General features: G+C 41.5%; 1 protein-coding gene across 3 annotated transcripts in view; it reads left to right on the top strand.

Annotated features, from left to right (window-relative positions):
- PSPC1 (paraspeckle component 1) overlaps positions 1-19923 on the top strand; it is a 101413-nt gene that overhangs the window by 39905 nt on the left and 41585 nt on the right. Inside the window, exons 7-8 of one of the 3 annotated variants that reach the window (XM_053309689.1) lie at positions 12994-13051; positions 18102-18283. The exons of the other annotated variants lie outside the window; for them this stretch is intronic. Coding sequence (XP_053165664.1) covers positions 12994-13051; positions 18102-18283 — 240 coding nt within the window. The remainder of the gene's footprint in view (positions 1-12993; positions 13052-18101; positions 18284-19923) is intronic. 3 annotated transcript variants of the gene reach the window in all.

Below are 19923 nucleotides of genomic sequence, written 5' to 3'. Positions count from 1 at the left end.
GTCTGTCTTATGGTTCTTTTAAAGACTTTGAGCCCTTTGGGGACAGGCAGTTATCTATTAATTTATTTTCTGTATGTAAACCACTTTGGGAACTTTGGTTGAAAAGCAGTATAAATATTTGTCATATTACTATTGTATTTTTAACTGGCATCTTAAATGTCATCTGAGAGGGTGCTGGAATAATAACAGCTTTGTTGGGAGAGACCCAAGGCCTATCTAGTCAAGCACCTTGTTTCACATAGCGGCCCACCGGATACCTTGGGAAGCCACATTACCAGGAGATGAAGGCATGCTCCTTCTCCTGCCACTGCTCTTCTGCATCTTGTAGTTGGAGGGGTCCTGCCTCTGAACATGGAAATATCAGCAGGGGTCAAGAAGGCTCTGTTCACCAGTCAGACAAAATATTTTACTCATCAGATGGTTCCTCAGGCTGTGTTGGTACATTACTCATCAGGATTTTTTCACTTGTCAGGCATAATTTCCCACACATAAGGGACAAGGACAGGGCTCAGGAAATCCACTAGTCTACTAGTCTGATGAGTAAAAAAAATGATGCCTGATGAGTGAAAAAAGCCCTGATGACTAATGTACCAACATAGCTCGAGGAACCATCTGACAAGTAAAATGTTTTTGGCTGGCTGGTGAACTGACCCAACATTTCTTGACCCCTGGACAAGGAGATTTCTTGAGTCCTGGCCATCAGGGAGTTAGTAGCCACTCATAGACTTGTCCTCCATGAATTTGTCTAAGCCTCACTTAAAGTCACCCAAGCTGATGACCATCTCTGCCTCATCCCATGGCAGAGAATTTCATAGATTAATAAGCACATTAAGGAGTTCAATGAACAAGTTCTCATAACAAAAAAAAGGCTCCAGTTCCAGATATACAGGAGCAAACTCCAGTTAGCATCTTATAGTTTTGGATTATGGTAAACAGACATAATCCAGAACCACTTGAAATGGTATTGGGAGGGGAGCATTCACATTTTAAGAGAGGGGGTGATTTTGCATCCTGTTCTCAGTTGCTTAGTTGTGGTTGAGGGTGGGAAATATGGGATGCATACAAAAACTTTGCTCTGAGCAAAATGAAAACTTGGCTGCAACCACATTATGACTACACTCGCATGGGGACCATTGCATCAATAATGAATAGAACATTCTGGCCTTAGTTGTAATTATATGAAGGAATTTGGCACAGACCTTCCGCCCTCCCCCAAATAAGCTGGATCCAACTGAGATCTTTACATCGTATTAAATTTTTATAAGCCTTTATTTCTACATTTTTATAATCCCTTATTTCGTGAAGGTCTTAACCTCCCAAGGGGAGGGTTTTTGGAGTACTTAGGTTTTGATAGGCCATGTCTATCAAACATGACACCTTAATTAGAAAGGTGTCATTTTAGAATATAATTAAAAACCGATTACCATTGCTTTGGTTGCAAGATTTCAAGAACTGCTGTAATTGCAGAAATTATGAATTGTTGTATCGTATGCAGAAATATACCTGGATGAGATGACTTCACCATTCAGTTGATTAGGACCAGAGGGCCAACTCTCAGCCATCTGTGTTCTTCTGGTTTTTCTGATTAGAAAATCGGCTGTCTGCTGGTGCCTGATTTGCATAAATAACCTATACCCATCAGTTTCTTGTATCTGACCTTTAGCTTGTCTAACTTCTCTTTTTCATAAAATGTTGGCAATCGATTTTCAAAAGACTTTGTCAGTGATTGTCAGCAACAATAAATAGGAATAGATTTAAACCAAAGTCTTCATACATGGCTTCTTGATTAAAAGCATAAAATGATGTGCTTATGTGATATGGTTAAAGTTAATGTAATATAGTTATTACATAATGGTAAAACAACTGTTTTATATGAGGTGTGTGTGTATATAAATAAAATACAAGCCACATTCTCCTTTTTGATGTCTTTCTAATATTGATAAGCAAGTGACATCACAGTCCTTATTAAGGGAGTAAGCCACCCAGAGAACAAGTTGTTATGGGGCGGCTAACAAAGTTGCATAATAATAATAATAGGACTAGGAGGAGGATCTTACCACTCTGGGCAATCTGCAAATCGGTCTCAGTAATACAAAGGATAGAACGCAAAACAGGAGATCCGATTAAACACTCAAAATGAGACTATAGCCAAAGCTTGAAACCCAAAGCTAGGAAAAATGGAGAAAAAGAGGGAGAAAATACCAAAAGGCCTGTGGACTTCTCAGAGGCATCTGGTAGGGCCATTGTGTGAAACAGGATGCTGGACTAGATAAGTCCTGGGCCTGATCCTGCAGGGTGGTTCTTATGTTCCTGAGCCCCATACCAGTGTCGATGCACTCGGAAGACTTGCCTCCATGCCAAACAAGCATACAGCATTTGTCTGCAGAGACCATCACTGCAAGTTTGAAGAGAGTCTTTCCGTGATTGGAAGGCTGAGGCAAACAACTCAGCATTCCAGTCTACAAATACTATAACTGTTCAGCATGAGGCTGAGATTTCGGAGTGCATCCGTACAGGTGTGGGACTTGCAGGTGAGCTCTTGAGACACTGTGCTCAAGTACAACTCCCCTCCCTCCCTTTTCCCATATCTGAACCAAGCCTGTGTGGTGTTTGAATTCTGTAAACAAAAGAGCCATTACTGGATGGAATGACATCTAGGGTTGACTGAATGGAATGACATCTGGAGTGACAGAATAAGACAGCTAGCTTTTCTGACATACAATTGAACTAATGTGAAACAGTAATTCTGAGTTTGTGAGCTATTTAATCCCCATTCACCCCAGTTTGAGATTTTGAGAGTGAAAAACCCTGTCCAGTGTTTCGAAAACTGAAAATCATACAAATCCATATATTGAGTAGTATTTGAACTCGGTTGAGAACACTTGTATGCCTATATGTGCTGTGATGTTTGGCAAAAATTTGAAGAGCAGCACCAATTAGGGGTGTGCACAGACTGTTTGGCATGGTTTGGTCCAGACTAGCGATGTGCACAGAACCAGGCAGGGGAAGTTTGAAGGGGGGGGACAGGTTGACTTTAAGGGTGGGGGAGGGTGCACTTACCCTTCCCTCCACTTCCTCCACCTCAGCGCTCAGTTTGCAAAGAGTCCATCAGGGTGGCAGCATACCTCCCTGCCACCCTTTTGCTTTGTTGGACCCTACGTCAGTGGAAGTACCTGACGTGCTTGTGCCTTTGAACCGGCGGAACCGCCAGTCAACACCCCACCCCCACTTTTGAACTGGCTGGAAAACAGATTGCTAACCTGTAACTGATGATCTGATAGTGATCCATTGATATCCATTAGAATGGGTTCTGCGTCTGCGTGGAAGCTTCTCGGTGTCAAGTTCCTTTTTGGTGCCTGCGCCCCACCCCACATGACCATGTGGCTATTTAATGCGGGAGGAAGCGCAGGCACCTCGGTTCCTTGGAGACTGCTGAAGCAGTCAGGAAATCTGACGTAGCAGGTAAGTTCTACTGTAAAAGGTAAGCACTACTGTGGAGGGGAGGTTCGGGAGGGTGTAATGGATATCAACGAATCACTACCAGATCATCAGTTACAGGTGAGCGATCGATCTGTTTATCTGGGGTGTGATCCGTTGAATCCATTAGAATGTGTGTTCAGTTAGCTCCATTATTATTATTATTATTACTATTACTATTACTATTACATTTTATATACCGCTCTTCCTCCAAGGAGCCCAGAGCAGTGTACTACATACTTAACTTAGATGTTTTCAGCGTGGTAAGGTCAAGCAGGACCTGGTGGATGGAAGCTCTCAAAGGATGGAAGCTGTGTTCCGCAGCGTAGGAAGCGAACCGTTTCCACTTGCTAGCATAGTTCCTTCTAGTGGAGGGTTTCTGCTGATTCAGGAGGATTTTATTTAGTAGCTGATCTTCCACACTGTTAGTTGCGAGGTGAGAACCTCTGGGTGCAGAACCTGTATCAGAAGATCTGGACATCCTGGAAGTCTTTTGTAGGTGTGAGAAGACAGTCTGAGTAGATGTGGAGACCATGCCTGACGGGGCCACCATGGCGTGATCAGAATGCACTTCACAGGTTCTGTTAGAATTTTTGCCACCACTCTGTTCACCAGAAGTAGCTGGGAGAACATGTAAATCAGATGTTGCGACCAGTCCAAAATCTATTTCCAGGAATCCCCATAGGTCGAATATAAGCCACAGGTAAAGGTTGTTCAATTCCCATTTTTGATGGGTTGCTGTCGAGAACGAGCGTCTCAGTCCATCTTCTAGAACATTCTCTGTTCCCTTGATGTGGAAGACCACGGGGTGATGCTGTTCTTGATGCACCAATGCCAAATCTGAATGCTCAGCGCACAATGAGACCTGGAGACCATTCTATGCTGCCGGTTGATGTAGGCGATCGCAGTGGTATTGTCCAACTGTAGTTGTACCACCCGACTTTTGAGCATCGGGAGGAAAGCCTTCATGGCCTGAAAAACTGCCAACAGCTCTGGGAAGTTTATGTGAAGTTGGCATTGGTTGCTTGACCAAAGACCCTGAGCCAGCTTGGCATTGCAATGGCCTCCCCAACCTCTGAGCGAAGCATCGGTTGTCACCCAAACGGACGGGGCCTGCAGAAGGAAAGGGATCCCCCTTAGTAAGTTGAATCTCCAAGTCCACCGGGACAAGGATCAAAGGATTGGCAGAGGGATGAGTAACTGTTTCCTGGGACTGTCCCTGTTCAGATGGAAGGAGGACAGGAACCAGAGTGGTAGTTTCCTCATCTTCCTCAAACAGTTGACTTGCAGGAGGCCATCAGGCCAAGCAGGCGTTGAATTTGCCTCGCTGGCTGTAATGGGTTGGCTTGAAATTGATGGACCAGAGTAGTGATGGCAAGATAGCGGTCCTCTGGCAAGAATGCCCTTCCTGCATCCGTATCCAGTACGGCCCCTATGTAAGATATGGTGGACACTGGGGTTAGATGAGTTGTCTTCCAGTTGATCTGGATCCCGAGATCCTGGAGGTTCAACATATACTGCAAAAGTAACTCTCCTTTGTCTCTTGACATCAGGAGCCAATTATCCAGATACGGATATAACTTCAGACCTTCCGTTCTTAGGTGAGCCACTACCACCGCCATGCATTTGGTGAATACATGCAGGGCACTGCAAAGTCCGAAGGGAAGGACTTGATATCGGTAAATGGAGGTCCCTACAGTGAAACTCAGGAATGTTTGGTAGGTTGGTCAGATCCCTATGTGAAAGTAGGCATTTCAAAAACCTAACGTCACAAGCCACCACTCATGGTGTAGAAGTGGCAAGATGTCCTGCAACACTATCATCCGATACTTTTTCACATGGATGAATTTGTTGAGATGTCTCAGGTCCATTATAGGTTGAATTCCTCCATCCTTCTCTTGAGTTTGGAAATAATAGAAATAAATAAAGCCCTCCTGTCGATGAGCTTATCACACTTGGACTACAGTCTCTTTGCCAGAGGGGTTCTTGAACCTCCTGAAATAAGGCAGGTGTTGCACTTGTGAAGCGTAGGCCCCTGAAATGAGGGCGAGTCTTGAACTATTGTGTGGCCGGACGTAACAGTTTTCAAGGGTTCAATGTTATGTTGTGCCATGCCTGAGCATGACTCGCCAATCTGATGGTGTTGATGGCTAGTAGGGTTGGCTGAGTGATGGTGCAAGCTGCTACTTGTCCCTCTCCGATGTTCTGAGAGGGGGAGTAAGGCAGAAGGTCTGGCAATGGCTGTTGTTGTGATGGGGGCTCTAGAATTTCAAAGACGCTGCTTGTTGGCCTCCATCTATTACGTTGGGTCAAGGTATATTTACCCTTTTGTTGAGTGGTTCGTTTCGTGAAGGGTTGGTATGTCTTCCAGTAGTCCCTCCATTCCTGAGATCTGAAGGATGGACGTGGGTGGTAGTTTATAAGTGCAAGGTGCTGAAGAAGAAGAAGTGGAAGTCTTTGCTGTACATTTCGACTTCATCTTTTCCATCGTAGCATCCGTTTCCTCCGAGAAGAGGCCTTTGCCGTCAAACGGAAGGCCTTTGATTTTGTCAAAGTTCATCTTGTTGAAGTGAAGCAGACCGTAGCCAGGCAGGGCGTCGCAAGTTTATGGTCGCAGTGATGGATCTAGATTCCAATTCCACTAAGTGCTTAGCGGTGCCAAGCTGTTGACAGGTGAGGTCACCAGCTTTTTGTAGTCTTTTGGAAACGTGCTTTAAATTCCTCTGGTGAGAGCATGTCAAGATCTTTTCCCAGGCTCTCCCAGAGGCAATAACTATATTTTGTCATACAGGCAGAATAATTGGCAATCTTGACCAAAAGACAAGAGGTGGAATACAGTTTCCTGCCCAAGCTGTCCAACTTTCTGTTTTCTTTGTCTGCCGGAGTAGTATGTCACTTTCTCAACCTCGAGGTGGTGGCGTAGTCAATAACCAGAGAGTTAGGTACAGAATGCTTAAACAGGTAGGTGTTGTCCTGTTCCCGTACCCTGTAGAGGCCTTCCAACCTCTTCGAAGTTGGAGTAGAAGTGTGAGGAACCTACCACACACATTGTGCAGCACTGGAGATGAAACAGCCACAGAAGACACCTTCCGCATAGTGGTTTGCGTCTGCTTTGTAGACATCAGCTTTAGTGTTTGTGTGGAAATTGTAGAGCACTGCCCCTTCTGGACTGGTGGAACAGCAGGGGCGTCCCCTGCAGACGGTGTACGAATTGGCAGGCTGTAGCTGCCAACCTTTGGCATAGAAGAGCCCAACGTACTCGGCCTCCAAGCCCTGCCCTCATCATAATCATAAGCAAGTCCTGGTGAGGTTGCCCCTGGCAAAGCTGTTTGCACTGATGGGAAGTGTTATGTAGGGGTGTGCATTTCGGGTGATTCAGCTCGGACCCGAACCGAATCACCCCTGTTCTGTTTTGTGCCCGAATCTGGGTCACCCGAATCACCCTTGATTCGGTTCGGATTCGGATTTAATCCGAATCCGAATCGATTCGGGGGGGTAAAAAGGGGCCCAGGGGCAAAATTTTGGGGTGGGGTGGTAGTGCCCAATGGGTAGAGTCTACCACCCCAATTTCAGGGGGATTGGGCAAAATTCTGATTTTTGGTGAATTTTTAAAGTTTTAGTGACTTTGGGGCAGTTCGGGGGCATAACATGGGATCTGGGCAAAAGGAGTGGGGTGGGGTGGTAGTGCCTAATGGGTGCAGGCTACCACCCCAATTTCAGGGGGATTGGGCAAAGGGCTGATTTTTGGTAAATTTCTGAAATTTTCATGTCTTTGGGGCATATTGGGGCAGAAAGTGGGGCCTGGGGCAGAATAGTGGGGTGGGGTGGTAGTGCCTCATGGGTGGAGGCTACCACCCCAATTTCAGGGGGATTGGGCAGAGGGCTGAGTTTTTGAGAATTTTTGAAGTTTGGGTGTCTTTGGGGCAGATTGGGGGCAGAAAGTGGATCTGCCCCAAAGGAGTGGGGTGGGCTGGTAGATAGTGTCTAATGGGTGGAGGCTACCACCCATGCCCAATTTAAGAGTGATTGGGCAGGGGGTGAATTTTGGTGAATTTATTTTTATGAGGTTTGTCTTCATAAGGTGAAGTGTGCTAAATTGATTACTTCCTCATATTATTCATAGTAAAGGAAAGTGTGAAAAAGTGAAAGTGGGGTCATGAGAGCTGTTTAATTGAAAAAAATCTCATTTGCTATGATAGAATGAGAATTCACACCTTAGAAGTTTTAGCACACTTCACCTCGGATCCAAAGGTGTTTCCTCGGTATCAGAAAGGTCACCCTCTTCGAGTGCAAAAGTATTGGTGCCCGAAATTGGGGGGTCATCATTGTAACGTTAGCTGGAGTGTTTAAAGTAGAAGCTGATTCTTTGTCTCACGATGTCAGTGGTGATCTTATCACCGTCAGCGTCAAACACGAGCTGTGGGTATCGATTGCGTCAATATCAATGCAGCCGGTAGTTCTAGCGTCGAAGGCTGCTGCTCCGATGTCGAAGGTGATGTTGATGTCGAAGTGTGGTCCGTTGGCTGCTTCAATGTTGATGGATCTATCGGTATCGAGGTGGATAAAACAGCTTTCAGCGTTGACGGTCATTGGAGCCATGCTGGAGACTTTGATGCCGAGTGCAATGTCGAAGGAGTCTTAGACGTCGTAGGCTTCGATACAGAAACAAAGACCACATCTTGAGCCGATGTCGGCGACGGCGTCAATATCGACTTCGACAATTTCCACATCTTTTTGGCAGGCTCACTGGCAGTCACCATTTTGTCCCCCTGGCTTTTTGAGGCCTTTGGGGCTTTAATGGCATGCAGTGAGGTTTTAGACTGGCTGGAACCCATGGCCCTCGAGCCATGCACCTGTGGTGACGATGGCACATCTTTTGACGAAGGGGTTGCCAAAACATCAGCATAGATAGAAGCCCTCAAACGGAGCCCATGATTTCTTTGCATTTGCTTGGAAAAAGATTGACAAATTTTGCATGTGGACATGTTGTGAGCTTCCCCCAGACACAACGGGCATAAATTATTGGCATCTTGTGAGGGCAATTTTTCTCTACTTTTCACAGCATTTAAAAGTTTTCTTTTTTTTAGGGGTATCCATATTCTTCTGAAGCAGGGACAGAGCCCACAAATTAACAGAGTCAGGCCGTTACTCACGAGTCGTCGTCGTAACACAGTCCAAGGTCAAAAATGCTAAAAATCAGTCGCCAAACAGAATCGGTAGAGCAAAAACATTATCCTGTGTACAATCCAAGGTTGCAATAGCCGTGAAAAGACAGTAGACCTTTTGAAGAAAACACTAGTAGCAAAGGAACCAGAATGAGGAGCCAAAGAAACTGAGTGAACCGATTTCTGCGGCGGTCGCAAAGGAACTGAGGTGCCTGTGCTTCCTACCGCCTTAAATAGCCACGTGGGGCAGGGCGCAGGCACAGAAAAGGAACTGTGGAACTCAACACCGAGAGGCTTCCGCGCAGGTGCAGCACCCATTCTAATGGATTCAATTGATCATGCCCCAGATCTGCCTGTTGTTTAGACTGGTTCAGAGGCCCATAAAGGGCTCCGGACCTGTTCCATGCAAATCCCTAATTCAGACCAAACCGTGGGTATGTGATCCAGTTCAGTTGAACTGATTTGAAGCGGTCCCCAATCGATCCATTCGAATTGGCCTGGTTTGCGGTGGTCCCATTCACGATCAAACCGATTCTGTACATCCCTAGTCCCAATATAAAGATGAACCAAACATTTGGGAAGTTTTGCATTTTCTGCTACCATTCACAGTTAATGCTGTTTTGCATGCAAACACTGGGCTTAGTCAACATAATAACTGAACACAAGTGTCAATGGTTGCTTTAAAAGAATTGCTTCCAATGGAATACTTGTTTAAATGGAGGCATTGCTGCTATTACAGTTGTAATAGCACAGAGGATACAAGATAACTTAGCTGGACAGTTTTAACAAGCTGAAGTTCTTATTACTCAATGAAAGCCTTTCTGTGCTTCCTATTGATGAGTAACTAATGCTTTTCTTCCTTCTCAGAATCCTAGCGCCTTTTCTTTCAGCCACTAAATCCTTTTAATAGATTGTCAACCCAAGGGCTTGCAGCCTACATTTATTATTATTATTATTATTATTATTATTATTATTATTATTATTATTATTATTGATGATGATGATGATGATGATGATGATGATGATGATATCAGTTTCTATACCGCCTTTCCAAAAATGGCTCAGGGCATTTTTTTAAACATTTCTGCTGTAAGTATTGGCCTGGCAGAATCAACAGGCTCTTGCATCTTATATATACCAGGGATTCTCAACGTTGTGTCCCCCAGATGTTATTGGCCGTAAACTCCCATAATCCCCAGTCCCAGTGTTCTTTGGTTGAGGATTATGGGAATTGAAGTCCAATAACATCTGTGGGACCCAACCAGTGTTCCCTCTAACAGGGATTCCCAGATGTTGACTACATCTCCCAGCATCCCCAGCTGCAGTTATCTTTGCTTGGGGATTATGGGAGTTGTAGTCAACAACCTCTAGGAATCCATGTTAGAGGGAACACTGGACCCAACATTGAGCAGCCCTGATCTATACCATGCCATTTTTTTTTACACTACAAATACTCATTCCTTGCTAAATAATAGTGAAAACTGAGTTGGAGTATAATTATGTGGGAATTGTGGGATAGTTAACATTATTTGGCAGTATGACAAGCTCTTTTTTGGTGGTGGGGGTACATCTGTGTTAACTTTTATTCTTTGGAAATACAGTCCAGAAGAAGCACATTGGACTCTTGGTCATGCGAATCAGTCTTCTGTTGATACATTGTTTTGTTGTAAATAGAACTAAACATTTTTGTCCTGCTACATTTCCTGATGTGTACTATTTTATAATAAATCTAAGGGGCAAAAGGCTTTTAAAGTGGTGTGGAGAATGCTTTCCTGGCCTACCATTGGCATTTTATGTAATGAAGCAAGTGTTAAGTCACGTTAGAGATCATACAATTGTTCGTTTTTTTGGTAAATGTATTCTATTGAATATGAGAATGGTTTCTTTTCAGTATTTCTATACAAGCTGTTACATTTAATACTGTCATTGCCTCATCTTTTTTGTATTTGTATATAAATCTGTAGAATTTTAAAATACTTTCTTTGGTTTTATTTTGTGTAATTTCTAAGATGCTTTCTGGCTGCAAGATGGCGGATATATGAGATGTTATCTAATAAATCTACACCAGAGTGTTCTCACTCAGTACTGCACTTTTTAACCATTTTGTTCCAAAATTTCTTCAGGTTATCCACTGGTGCAGTTGTCCGATACTTGCACATAATTTCTTTCACCTATAATCTTCTCATAGTTTCTTGATGTAACAAGTGAAATTGGTATCTGTGTTCTTCTCTTTTCCCCTCTTCCCCACCCCTTACGACTAAGTTTTGTGAAGCCCTCTGGTGGGTTCTAATCTGGCACTTGGTAAATATTACTCCATCTCTTCCAAAGTCTTCTGTGGGCCTAACTCATAGTAATGAATTGAGCACTGTTTCTAGCATGGTGCTTAGAATCTCTCTAAGGTATATTACTTGTTTAGTAACTATTATACCTAGTTGCTCAGTCTTGTACACTTGCACATTGACTATTCCCAAGTGGTTAGATTCCAAGCCAATGTGTGGCAATTTTGTTAACAAGTCCACAGAAAATTACCTGCCCATGATTCAACCTGCTTGTCTATACATATCTGTGTTAGTCATTTGTAGTAATTGAAGGCCTGAAAGAAAGATAAGTTGGTCCCTCCAATTTTCCAAGAGCTTGCCTACCTGGAGGCCGTTCTTACGTACCACAGGCTTTGAAATCAATGAGTATTTACAAGTTTGCCTTATGTCAAGGGTTTGCTGCTGTTGCTGTAACTTTTGAGGCCAAGTATTTCTAAAGATCATATGTGTTTTTACTAGGCAATTGTTTATTATTTGCAGTATTTTGAGTTGTGGAGGTCTTAAGGCTACAGCATATATTGGATTCTATCCAAACTTGTGCAAGTTGAATGGCACTCATGCAAGGGATCTTTCCCGCTCCCTGCAACCCACTCTCAGGGCTGCAGTGGGGAAGAGAGGGTGGAAGTTTGGATACAACTGGTGCAGTGCAACCCACTGCTTCCCATCTTGAATTCTTAAAGCATTAATACCAATACGTTATCAACTATGCTCAACTTCTGTTGGAGCTAATTCATAGACTTGGTGGGATCTCCATGTGATTACCTTGAGATTGTTTGAACTTGTATACCCAGGATCATGTAGAAGACATTGTGTGGACAATGCACTCAGTCATAGCAGTTGTGTATATCACTATCTGAGTGCTTTCTCTTTACATAGTCACCCAGTGTAAAAGTAATTAGTTTTCCTTAACCGTGCCAGTTCTGCACTGAGAATGTACTCTGTGCATTCCTCAGTGTATATAAAATAGAAGATAGGAGCACACAGATTTGAGGTAATTACATGGAGACTATTGTTCCCTCTAAGGCGTGCACATGTGCGTGAACCCTGATGGAGACTGAACACTGATGGAACACTAAAAATAAATTAGCAGGAACACTGATGGAGACGGCAATAAAAAAATGTATGCCAGCTCTAAGGGCTTGTTCAGACATTACTCATAACTTGATTCTGTCAGTGTGAGATCAGGTGAGGGCTTCAAGCTCATGTGCTTCCTCACCTGCCTCAGTGAACAGAGAACACAAGAGATCCCCTCTAAGGCCCTCTTCAGACATGTTGCACATGCATGCAGATGTCTGAACACATATACATGTTTTGTGTATTACTGTTCATGAGTTCACTTCAACAGCAAAACTGGATACAGGCCCCCTCAAATGGCACAGTACTTCTCTATTGCTGCCCCAAGGCTCTGGAATGCTCTCCCTGCCGAAATAAGACAACCATCTCTGACAACTCTTAAGAAATCTGTCAAGACATATTTGTTCACCCAGGCTTTTAATTAGATACTGTTTTGAGAGTTTTTAACATTGTTCTAAATATTAAATTGTAGTTTTGGCCTTTTTATTTTGTTGAAGTTTGTATTTTATTGTGAGCCGCCCAGAGACATAAGTTTGGGTGGGATATAAATATGTCAAATCAATCAATAAAATAATTAATACTGTTATTTCACATTATGTTCAGTGCATATATAATTTGATGCTCATACAGTAATGCCAATAATTGTACATGCACAAATTTTTGGAATATGTACTGAACATAATTATGGATAGGACTAATGTCTCACTGGTTAGAATCCTCTGGTCTGAATAAATGTGATGAACAAGTCCAAGTCTTAATATTATATATCTTAGATGTTGATAAGAAAATTGAGATTTCTTTTTTTGCTGGATTTGATGCCTTCTGATTTATGCAAACCAGAAATTTAGTTTTGTTTTATTAAAATGACTGGGCAAACTAAACCTTGCAATTTTCTGTGGGGAAATGGATCATGTTAAAATAAGTGATAGGTTGATGATGAAAATTATGTTTACTTTCAGAGAGAACAGGAAATGAGAATGGGTGATATGGGTCCTCGTGGAGCATTAAACATGGGAGGTAGGGATCTGAAGCAAAAGGCTCTTGTTATTGAAAACTTCTTTGAGACTGTACGTGTTACTCATGAGTGCATTGACAAGTATTCTGGCAACAAACTATGGTCTGATAAATCTTGATGGGTAATTTTAAAAATATTTAATTGTGTTTGATTTATGAATTGGTAAACACACAAACATCTGGACAAATGCATTCTGAAAAGTATGAATTCCTAGGAATTTCTTGGGTGGGGGGAATCAACATGTAATTTGTATCATATATAGAAAGAGCAAGACTTTGATTTTATTAGATCACTTCTTGGGCATTGACTGACTTTTGCTCTTGAATATATCTTTTTATTTATTATGCATTTAAAGTCTTTAAAATAGTGTTCCTCATCTTTTTCAGAGCTTCCTTATTTTATTGGACCTTAGATAGCTGTACTCAACATTGTGATAATTTCATGTAAAGTCGGCAATATGTGTTTAAAATCACAAAAATGAAATCTCCATGGGCCAGTGCAGATGTATTGCTCCCTTATTACTCATCATGGCTTGGTGATTGAGAGTGGGGCACGTTCTTTTTGTTGTTGACCCAAATTCCTTCCACCTCCCTTAACCATGGTTTGGCTTTGTTTGACCCTGTCTTTTAGATCTTGCTGTAACTATAGAGCAGTCTTTAACTTGCTTTTTCTTTTCTTTTCTTTTTAAAGTAAGATGCTTGCGATTCTGGTGGCTGGACAGCTGCAGGCATTTTTGGATGCCAGATCCATTTCAGTTGGGTTTAGACTTGGTCGTTCTGATGGAAAATGACAGGGGGAGTCACAGGGAGACAGGGGACTCTTGCACTTTTTCTGTGGTATCTCTGTGAACTGTCTTTTGAAGCCTGCGGACTGAGGGCACCATGTTGTGTTGGTTCTGCTCCTTTCTGGAGAGTAGGCTGGACAGGTTAATGCTATTGTTGATCTCCATTGGAGTTCTATTTCATCCTGGTGATGGCCTGGATGAATGAACTTAATCTAGATCAGACATAATTTATTTTAATGAGGACCTCAGACTGGTTGGGTAGAGAATGCTGTTCTGGATCGGATCACATTTGTCCTGTAGGGATTAGTTTGGCGATACTGATGGTGACACCCAGGCTTTGTTCCTGGGTGCCCAGATTGTTGCTATGGCCAAGAGTTTCAACTTAATTCTCCGTCTTGTTCTCATGTATTTGAAAATGGAGACATAGCACCATTCATGCCTTTGTGGCTTCCAAGCAATGTATTATACTTGGGGCTGCTTCTGAAAATGGTTTGGAAATCTTTGGATACCTTTAGCTGGTGCAAAAAATGCTACTAATTTGGCTTCAATTGACACAGTCTTATATTATCTGTTTTGAAATGGCTACTTTCATTGCTAGTTCATTTCTGGGTCCAGAACCTCCCTGACAAGAAGGCCTACAAGAGAGCCCTGCTTTAGATTCTGTCTTGTGTTGAGGCTAGTTTGGCCTCCACAAGAAGCAAGGCTTTTTGTATTGCAGACCTAACACTACTGAATGCCTTCCATACTGTCTTTGCCAATGGTCAAGACCTTAAAGGATTTTCAATTGTATGTTTGTTCTTCTGCTATTCTGTTTTCATAGGCTGATGTTTTCCCCCAAAAACTGCTTTTACAGGTTTTATGTATTTTAGCTTAGTGCTTTGCAAACCGGATAGCACTTTTGAAAAATCTTTGAAAAGTAGTTTGTTGGTTTTTGTGTTAAATTACCATGGTTAAGAGTACGTTTATTCTACTGTTGGGAAACCAGATTTAAGGTTAACTATGCATAACAGTGGTCACACATAGCACCAAACAATGTTTAAAGGCAGTGGAAGAATTTGGTCTTCAAAAGGGAAAATGGAGCACAGAGGTTTGCTATTGATCTACTAAAACTAGGGTTGGCATTAGAACTGGTGTAGTTGTGACACTCCTGAAAGTGAGAACGTCCTTCTGCTTTTATTTGTTTTGTGTGGTGTTTTGTTTTGTTTGTTATATCATTTGAATGAAAAATATGAGTGTCTTAAGCTGCCTCACTGAAAATGTTACCCTGTTAAAATGTTTTAATTAAGAAATCACACTTCTCTAGCATAGCTAAACAGCATGTCAGAAGTAATGTGAGGAATTCAAATAAGCATATTAATATAACCTGTGTAACAGATATGTCCAAAATACACTAATATTTTCATTACTTGCCATTTGCCTTTATTAAAAGCCAAAACATCAGAAGAGAATGAAAGAAGCAGGAGTTTATTCAGATCTCTGGAACTTCTTAAGACTTTTTTTCTTTTTAAAAGCAAGAAGAATAGTGCTTTTTTGAAATCCTCAAGTTTCTATCTTTGCATGCCAAATCATTAAGATTTCATTCAAGGCTCAAGAATATTTGATGGCAGAATATTTGGCCTTAGAGCAATGTGACTAACTTACCATTTCAAAAGGAAACTATGCCTCATTTTTTTGGAGGTCCATAATACATAACCCACTCCAGCTTCAGTCGGAAGGAGGGCAGAGTATATTGACAAACGTTTGTTAAAAAGCATGCCCCACCTTTTGCAAACTTTATCATTTGTTTTGCTCTAGCTGTTGTGGAAAAAATTACTGATATGCCTAGAGGGGAGTTTCTGGCAGCAAGATCAGCACACAAAAGAGATGTGGACAGTCATATGTCCTCAGCCTTACTGCTGTAATCATGAAACTGTGGGACAGCATTCCCACTGGCCCTTCAGACAATATTTTGTAGAGCATCTTGAAAGAGACATCCTGTATGAAAGGGAAATGTGCAGTTAAATAGGACTGTCTGAATAGACCTTTGTCAACTGGCACAAGGAAAATGTCATAATTCATACATGTGCCCAGATGTTTAGCTGTAATTGAGTGAAAAGTTACTTTTACATACATACATATAGTAGCTGGTATGTTTATGCATCTTTCCTCTATGTAATTCTTTAGCTCTCAGTATAAACGAACTGTACTTTTCTCAACAATTTCTATAAGCTTTGAGTGGCGTCCCTATCATACCATTAATGATAGTATTGTAATGTTGCAGCTTGCCATTCCTGATAAACTTTGAGTGGCTTTGATCTGTTAACTGACAGCTAATGGTCATTTTATTGACAAATTTATAACCAACCATCCAGACCTTTAAAAAAAAAATAGCAATGTCATGTCTCTTGGCCTTGGTATAATTGGAACCCTTAATTCTATATATTAGGGCCAGACTAGACACAGTGGCCAGCATGTGCAGTGCAATGCGGTTGGTTCTGAACTGCCTGTGCTGCTGCAGTGTCTTTAAAACATACACACACAGGCAGTCTTGAGCAAGAGTGCAAATATTTGTGTGATTGCACTTCTGTGACACTTATTCTTGGACTGCAGGCATTAAAGTATTTGTGCTCTTGCTCAAGGCTGCTGGTGTGTTTTTTAGATGCCCGCAGTGGTGTGAGTGGTACAGATCTGCCCACATTGTACTGTGCAACATGTCAGCCATTGGTAGCAACCATGTTTGTTCCAGTATCTGCCCTGTTTATGTATAAAGCTGGGTAGTGCAGTCAGAATTAAATGAGTACATGGGAACTCCTTTATGGCAGCTGACCCTTCCCCTTCCTTACCTCCCCACACATGGCCATTCTAGATACACTTTACCCAGCCTAGCTTACTTCCAGTATAGGAGCTAGGCTGGAGAAAAGTACTTGAGGTACTTTTTGAAAAATCAGGTCTTTTATTGCCTTGGTAGGCTTTTCTTAAGATTTATTCAAAGACTTGAGGCATATAGAATAGTAAATGGAGAAGATAAATCAGAATATAAGCATGTTTAATGTAAACCGCCCTGAGCCTTTTGGAAGGGCGGTATAAAAGTTTTAATAAATAATAAAAATAAATAAATAAGCAAATGATCACATTCTAAGAAGCATAAAATGTGTGGCATTTGAAGCTACTATTAAGAGTGCTATTGTGAATAATAAAGTCCACCCCAGTATCCACTAGCCCCACTAACCCACCTTTGACCTAAAAATTAGCTTACCCACCCTTCTGCTTTATACAGTACATCAGGGCTGCTCAACTTTGGCCCTCCTGCAGATGTTGGTTTACAACTTCCATAATCCCTGGCTACTGGCCACTGTGACTGGGGATTATGGGAGCTGTAGTTCAAAAACAGCTGGGGGGGGGGGCAAAGTTGAGCAGGCCTGCAGTACATGAATGCAGCAGACAGTTAAGCAAATGACTGTCACCATTTTATCTAGTCTTAATTCCTGAAAACTAGAAAACTTTGGTTCTGCATTGTGTAATGTGTATTTTGAGTGTACTTCACATGTCATGAGAATGATTATTTAAATCTAACATTGATTTTAGGATTCAAACAAATGGCTACAATTGGGTTAAAATAAAGTTGCTACAAGTCATTGTGTATCTTTTTAAAGGTTACTTGAGTTTCTAGAAGTGCAATGTGTTCATGTTGTCATGGAATTTCTAGATGTTTAGGTGCAAACCAAGTTGTCTTATTAATACTGTGATTAGTGAAACTGAGTAAATTGTTCATTACTTGAATAAATGCCTCTGAATGAATGCACGGGAGAATGAAAACCTCACAATTCACTCAGTTTGCTTTTATATACCATACCAAAGAGTTTCATTCTTTAGGAGTATTTATAGTGTCTTACTGTTTTGAAATGCGAAGTTATAACAAATTGATCAGCTGTCACAAATTAGGACCTCAGTCCTGAGGGAAACTGGAGATCTGTGAATGCAGTGAGGCTATTGCAGTTGGCTGCCCCAACACACAGATACTGAAGTACTCTTTGGCTTTGAGTACTCAAATGTTATTGAAATCATCCTTGCAAGTCAATATAATTTTATAAAAATATGGCAAACTCTTCATTTTGAGTGGTGATTTTAAGTAATTATTTATCTAAAAGAGTATAAAAGTAAATGTACAGTCTCAAAGAATATAAGCAATTTGTTTCAAATAATGGATGTTTTGTATAGTTTTGTTTTGTAAATTTTTAATTCTTTAAAATTCAGTTAGGACTACTCTAAGTATAGACTGTTTTGCATAGATGCCTTTAGCCCAGCACCTGCTGGAAACCAAGGTCCTCCTCCACCACCACCACCAATGATGGGTATGAATATGAACAACAGAGGAACAATGCCTGGCCCTGCAATGGGTCCTGGTCCTTCCTTGGGGCCAGAAGGAGCTGCAAACATTGGGACACCAATGATGCCAGATAATGGAGCTGTGGTAACGTATTATGAATTTTTAAATTTTGTATCTAGTTCATCATGGCAAAGATAACTTCACACTAAAAGTAGTTTTAACAGTAGAACTTTTGAGTTAGTGCTTTTTCTTGTCTATGTAAAAACTACTTAATGATAAAACTTGGTTCCACAGCATGCTGGTTTTGTTAGTACTGCTATGGAAGTTACATGAAAAGTTGTGTAGTTTATTATACTTAAGAACTATACACAGAATGATTGAAAAGCAGTATTTTACTGAAAATATATCTGTTTTAACACTTCCAACCACTGAAAGTGAAGTTTTGTGTTTAGAATAGCTATAGTCATAACTTCACTGGCTGACATTCTTACAAATGAAGGGTGTGTGCTTTGAGGAACTGTGGGGATGTGCCAGGAGCCCTTGAATAGTTCCCCTGGTCCTGCTGCGCATGCACTCTTGTGCCAGAGCCCTTAGAGTTCAGAGTGCTGTCCATGCCCTGGAAGCACTCTGTGAGATTGGAAATGCATTACTGAGTGATGTGTTTCCAGTCTTGCTGAGTGCTTCCAGAGCACAGGCAACCTTCAAGCTCTAAAGGCTCTGGTGCTACCACATGTGTGAGAAGGACTGGAAGTTGCGCAAGCTCCTGGCACATCATCACAGTCCCTTGAAGTGCATGTGCTTTGGAAGAATGTTAGCCATTGTTTACCATGTTGTGCAGTAAAAATTACCACTCCTCAAAAAACAACAACATAACAGGGTATGTATTTATAGAGAAGAATAGCCGAGACAGGAATTTTTAGTTTGGAATGGTAGGGGCAGGTGAACTTCTATAGCTTGCATTGATGACTGTGTGATGTATTGAAATGATACACAGTGTGAAGATATTGTTGGATAAATTGAGTTTTTAACACATGCTAGTTATATACAAGTGATGGCATGATCATAAATGCACCTGTGTTACTGCAACAGCTGCTTGCTAAGGTTAAGACAGATACCAACATTCAGTTGCTTAGGTCATAAACAAGGTGTAGCTTTGTCCATTGGAACCTGTAATACATTAGGTATTTTAGCTGTAAAATTTGGCGGTGGGTAGGGGCTTAATCAGTACTACATTCCTTCCTATGCCTGTGTTGCAAAGAAATGGTGTGCCCCCCAAAAAATGATCTGTGCAGATAGAATTTCATTATTTGTGTTTTGCTACATCAGCTCCCATTGCTAAAAAGAGAGGCTGCTTTTTAAACTGAACAATGACTCGTCCTTTTTGCAGTGGAAACCACTGTAGGGAAAATAAACAAATGGAGCTCTAACTGTATATGTGCCCCCCCCGCCCCCTGTGTATGTTTCTACATTGTCCTATTTTTACTTAATACTTTGTCTTTGTCAACAAATATAGTCTTCATTTTTAGATTGAATTTATTGAGGATTACAGTCTTTCATCAGAGATTTTTAAATTAGTAAATTTAGTGGGTTCATCATAGCCTGACTAGAATGCACAAATAGACAGTTGAACCCTTTCTTTAACCTCCTCAATAAATGGCCATTAGAAACTGGCTTTATTGTGCTAGTGAACGGGAAGATAACACCTCATACTTTAAAAAAAAGTGGAATTATCAGCACACAATGGACCTTTTCCAGCATGAAATCAGGAAGACCTCTTTCAAATT

Source organism: Hemicordylus capensis, chromosome 3 (genome assembly GCF_027244095.1).
Source record: "Hemicordylus capensis ecotype Gifberg chromosome 3, rHemCap1.1.pri, whole genome shotgun sequence".
NCBI lineage: Eukaryota > Metazoa > Chordata > Lepidosauria > Squamata > Cordylidae > Hemicordylus > Hemicordylus capensis.
Note: the sequence above shows the minus strand (reverse complement) of the source record. Positions and strands in the feature narration are given on the sequence as shown.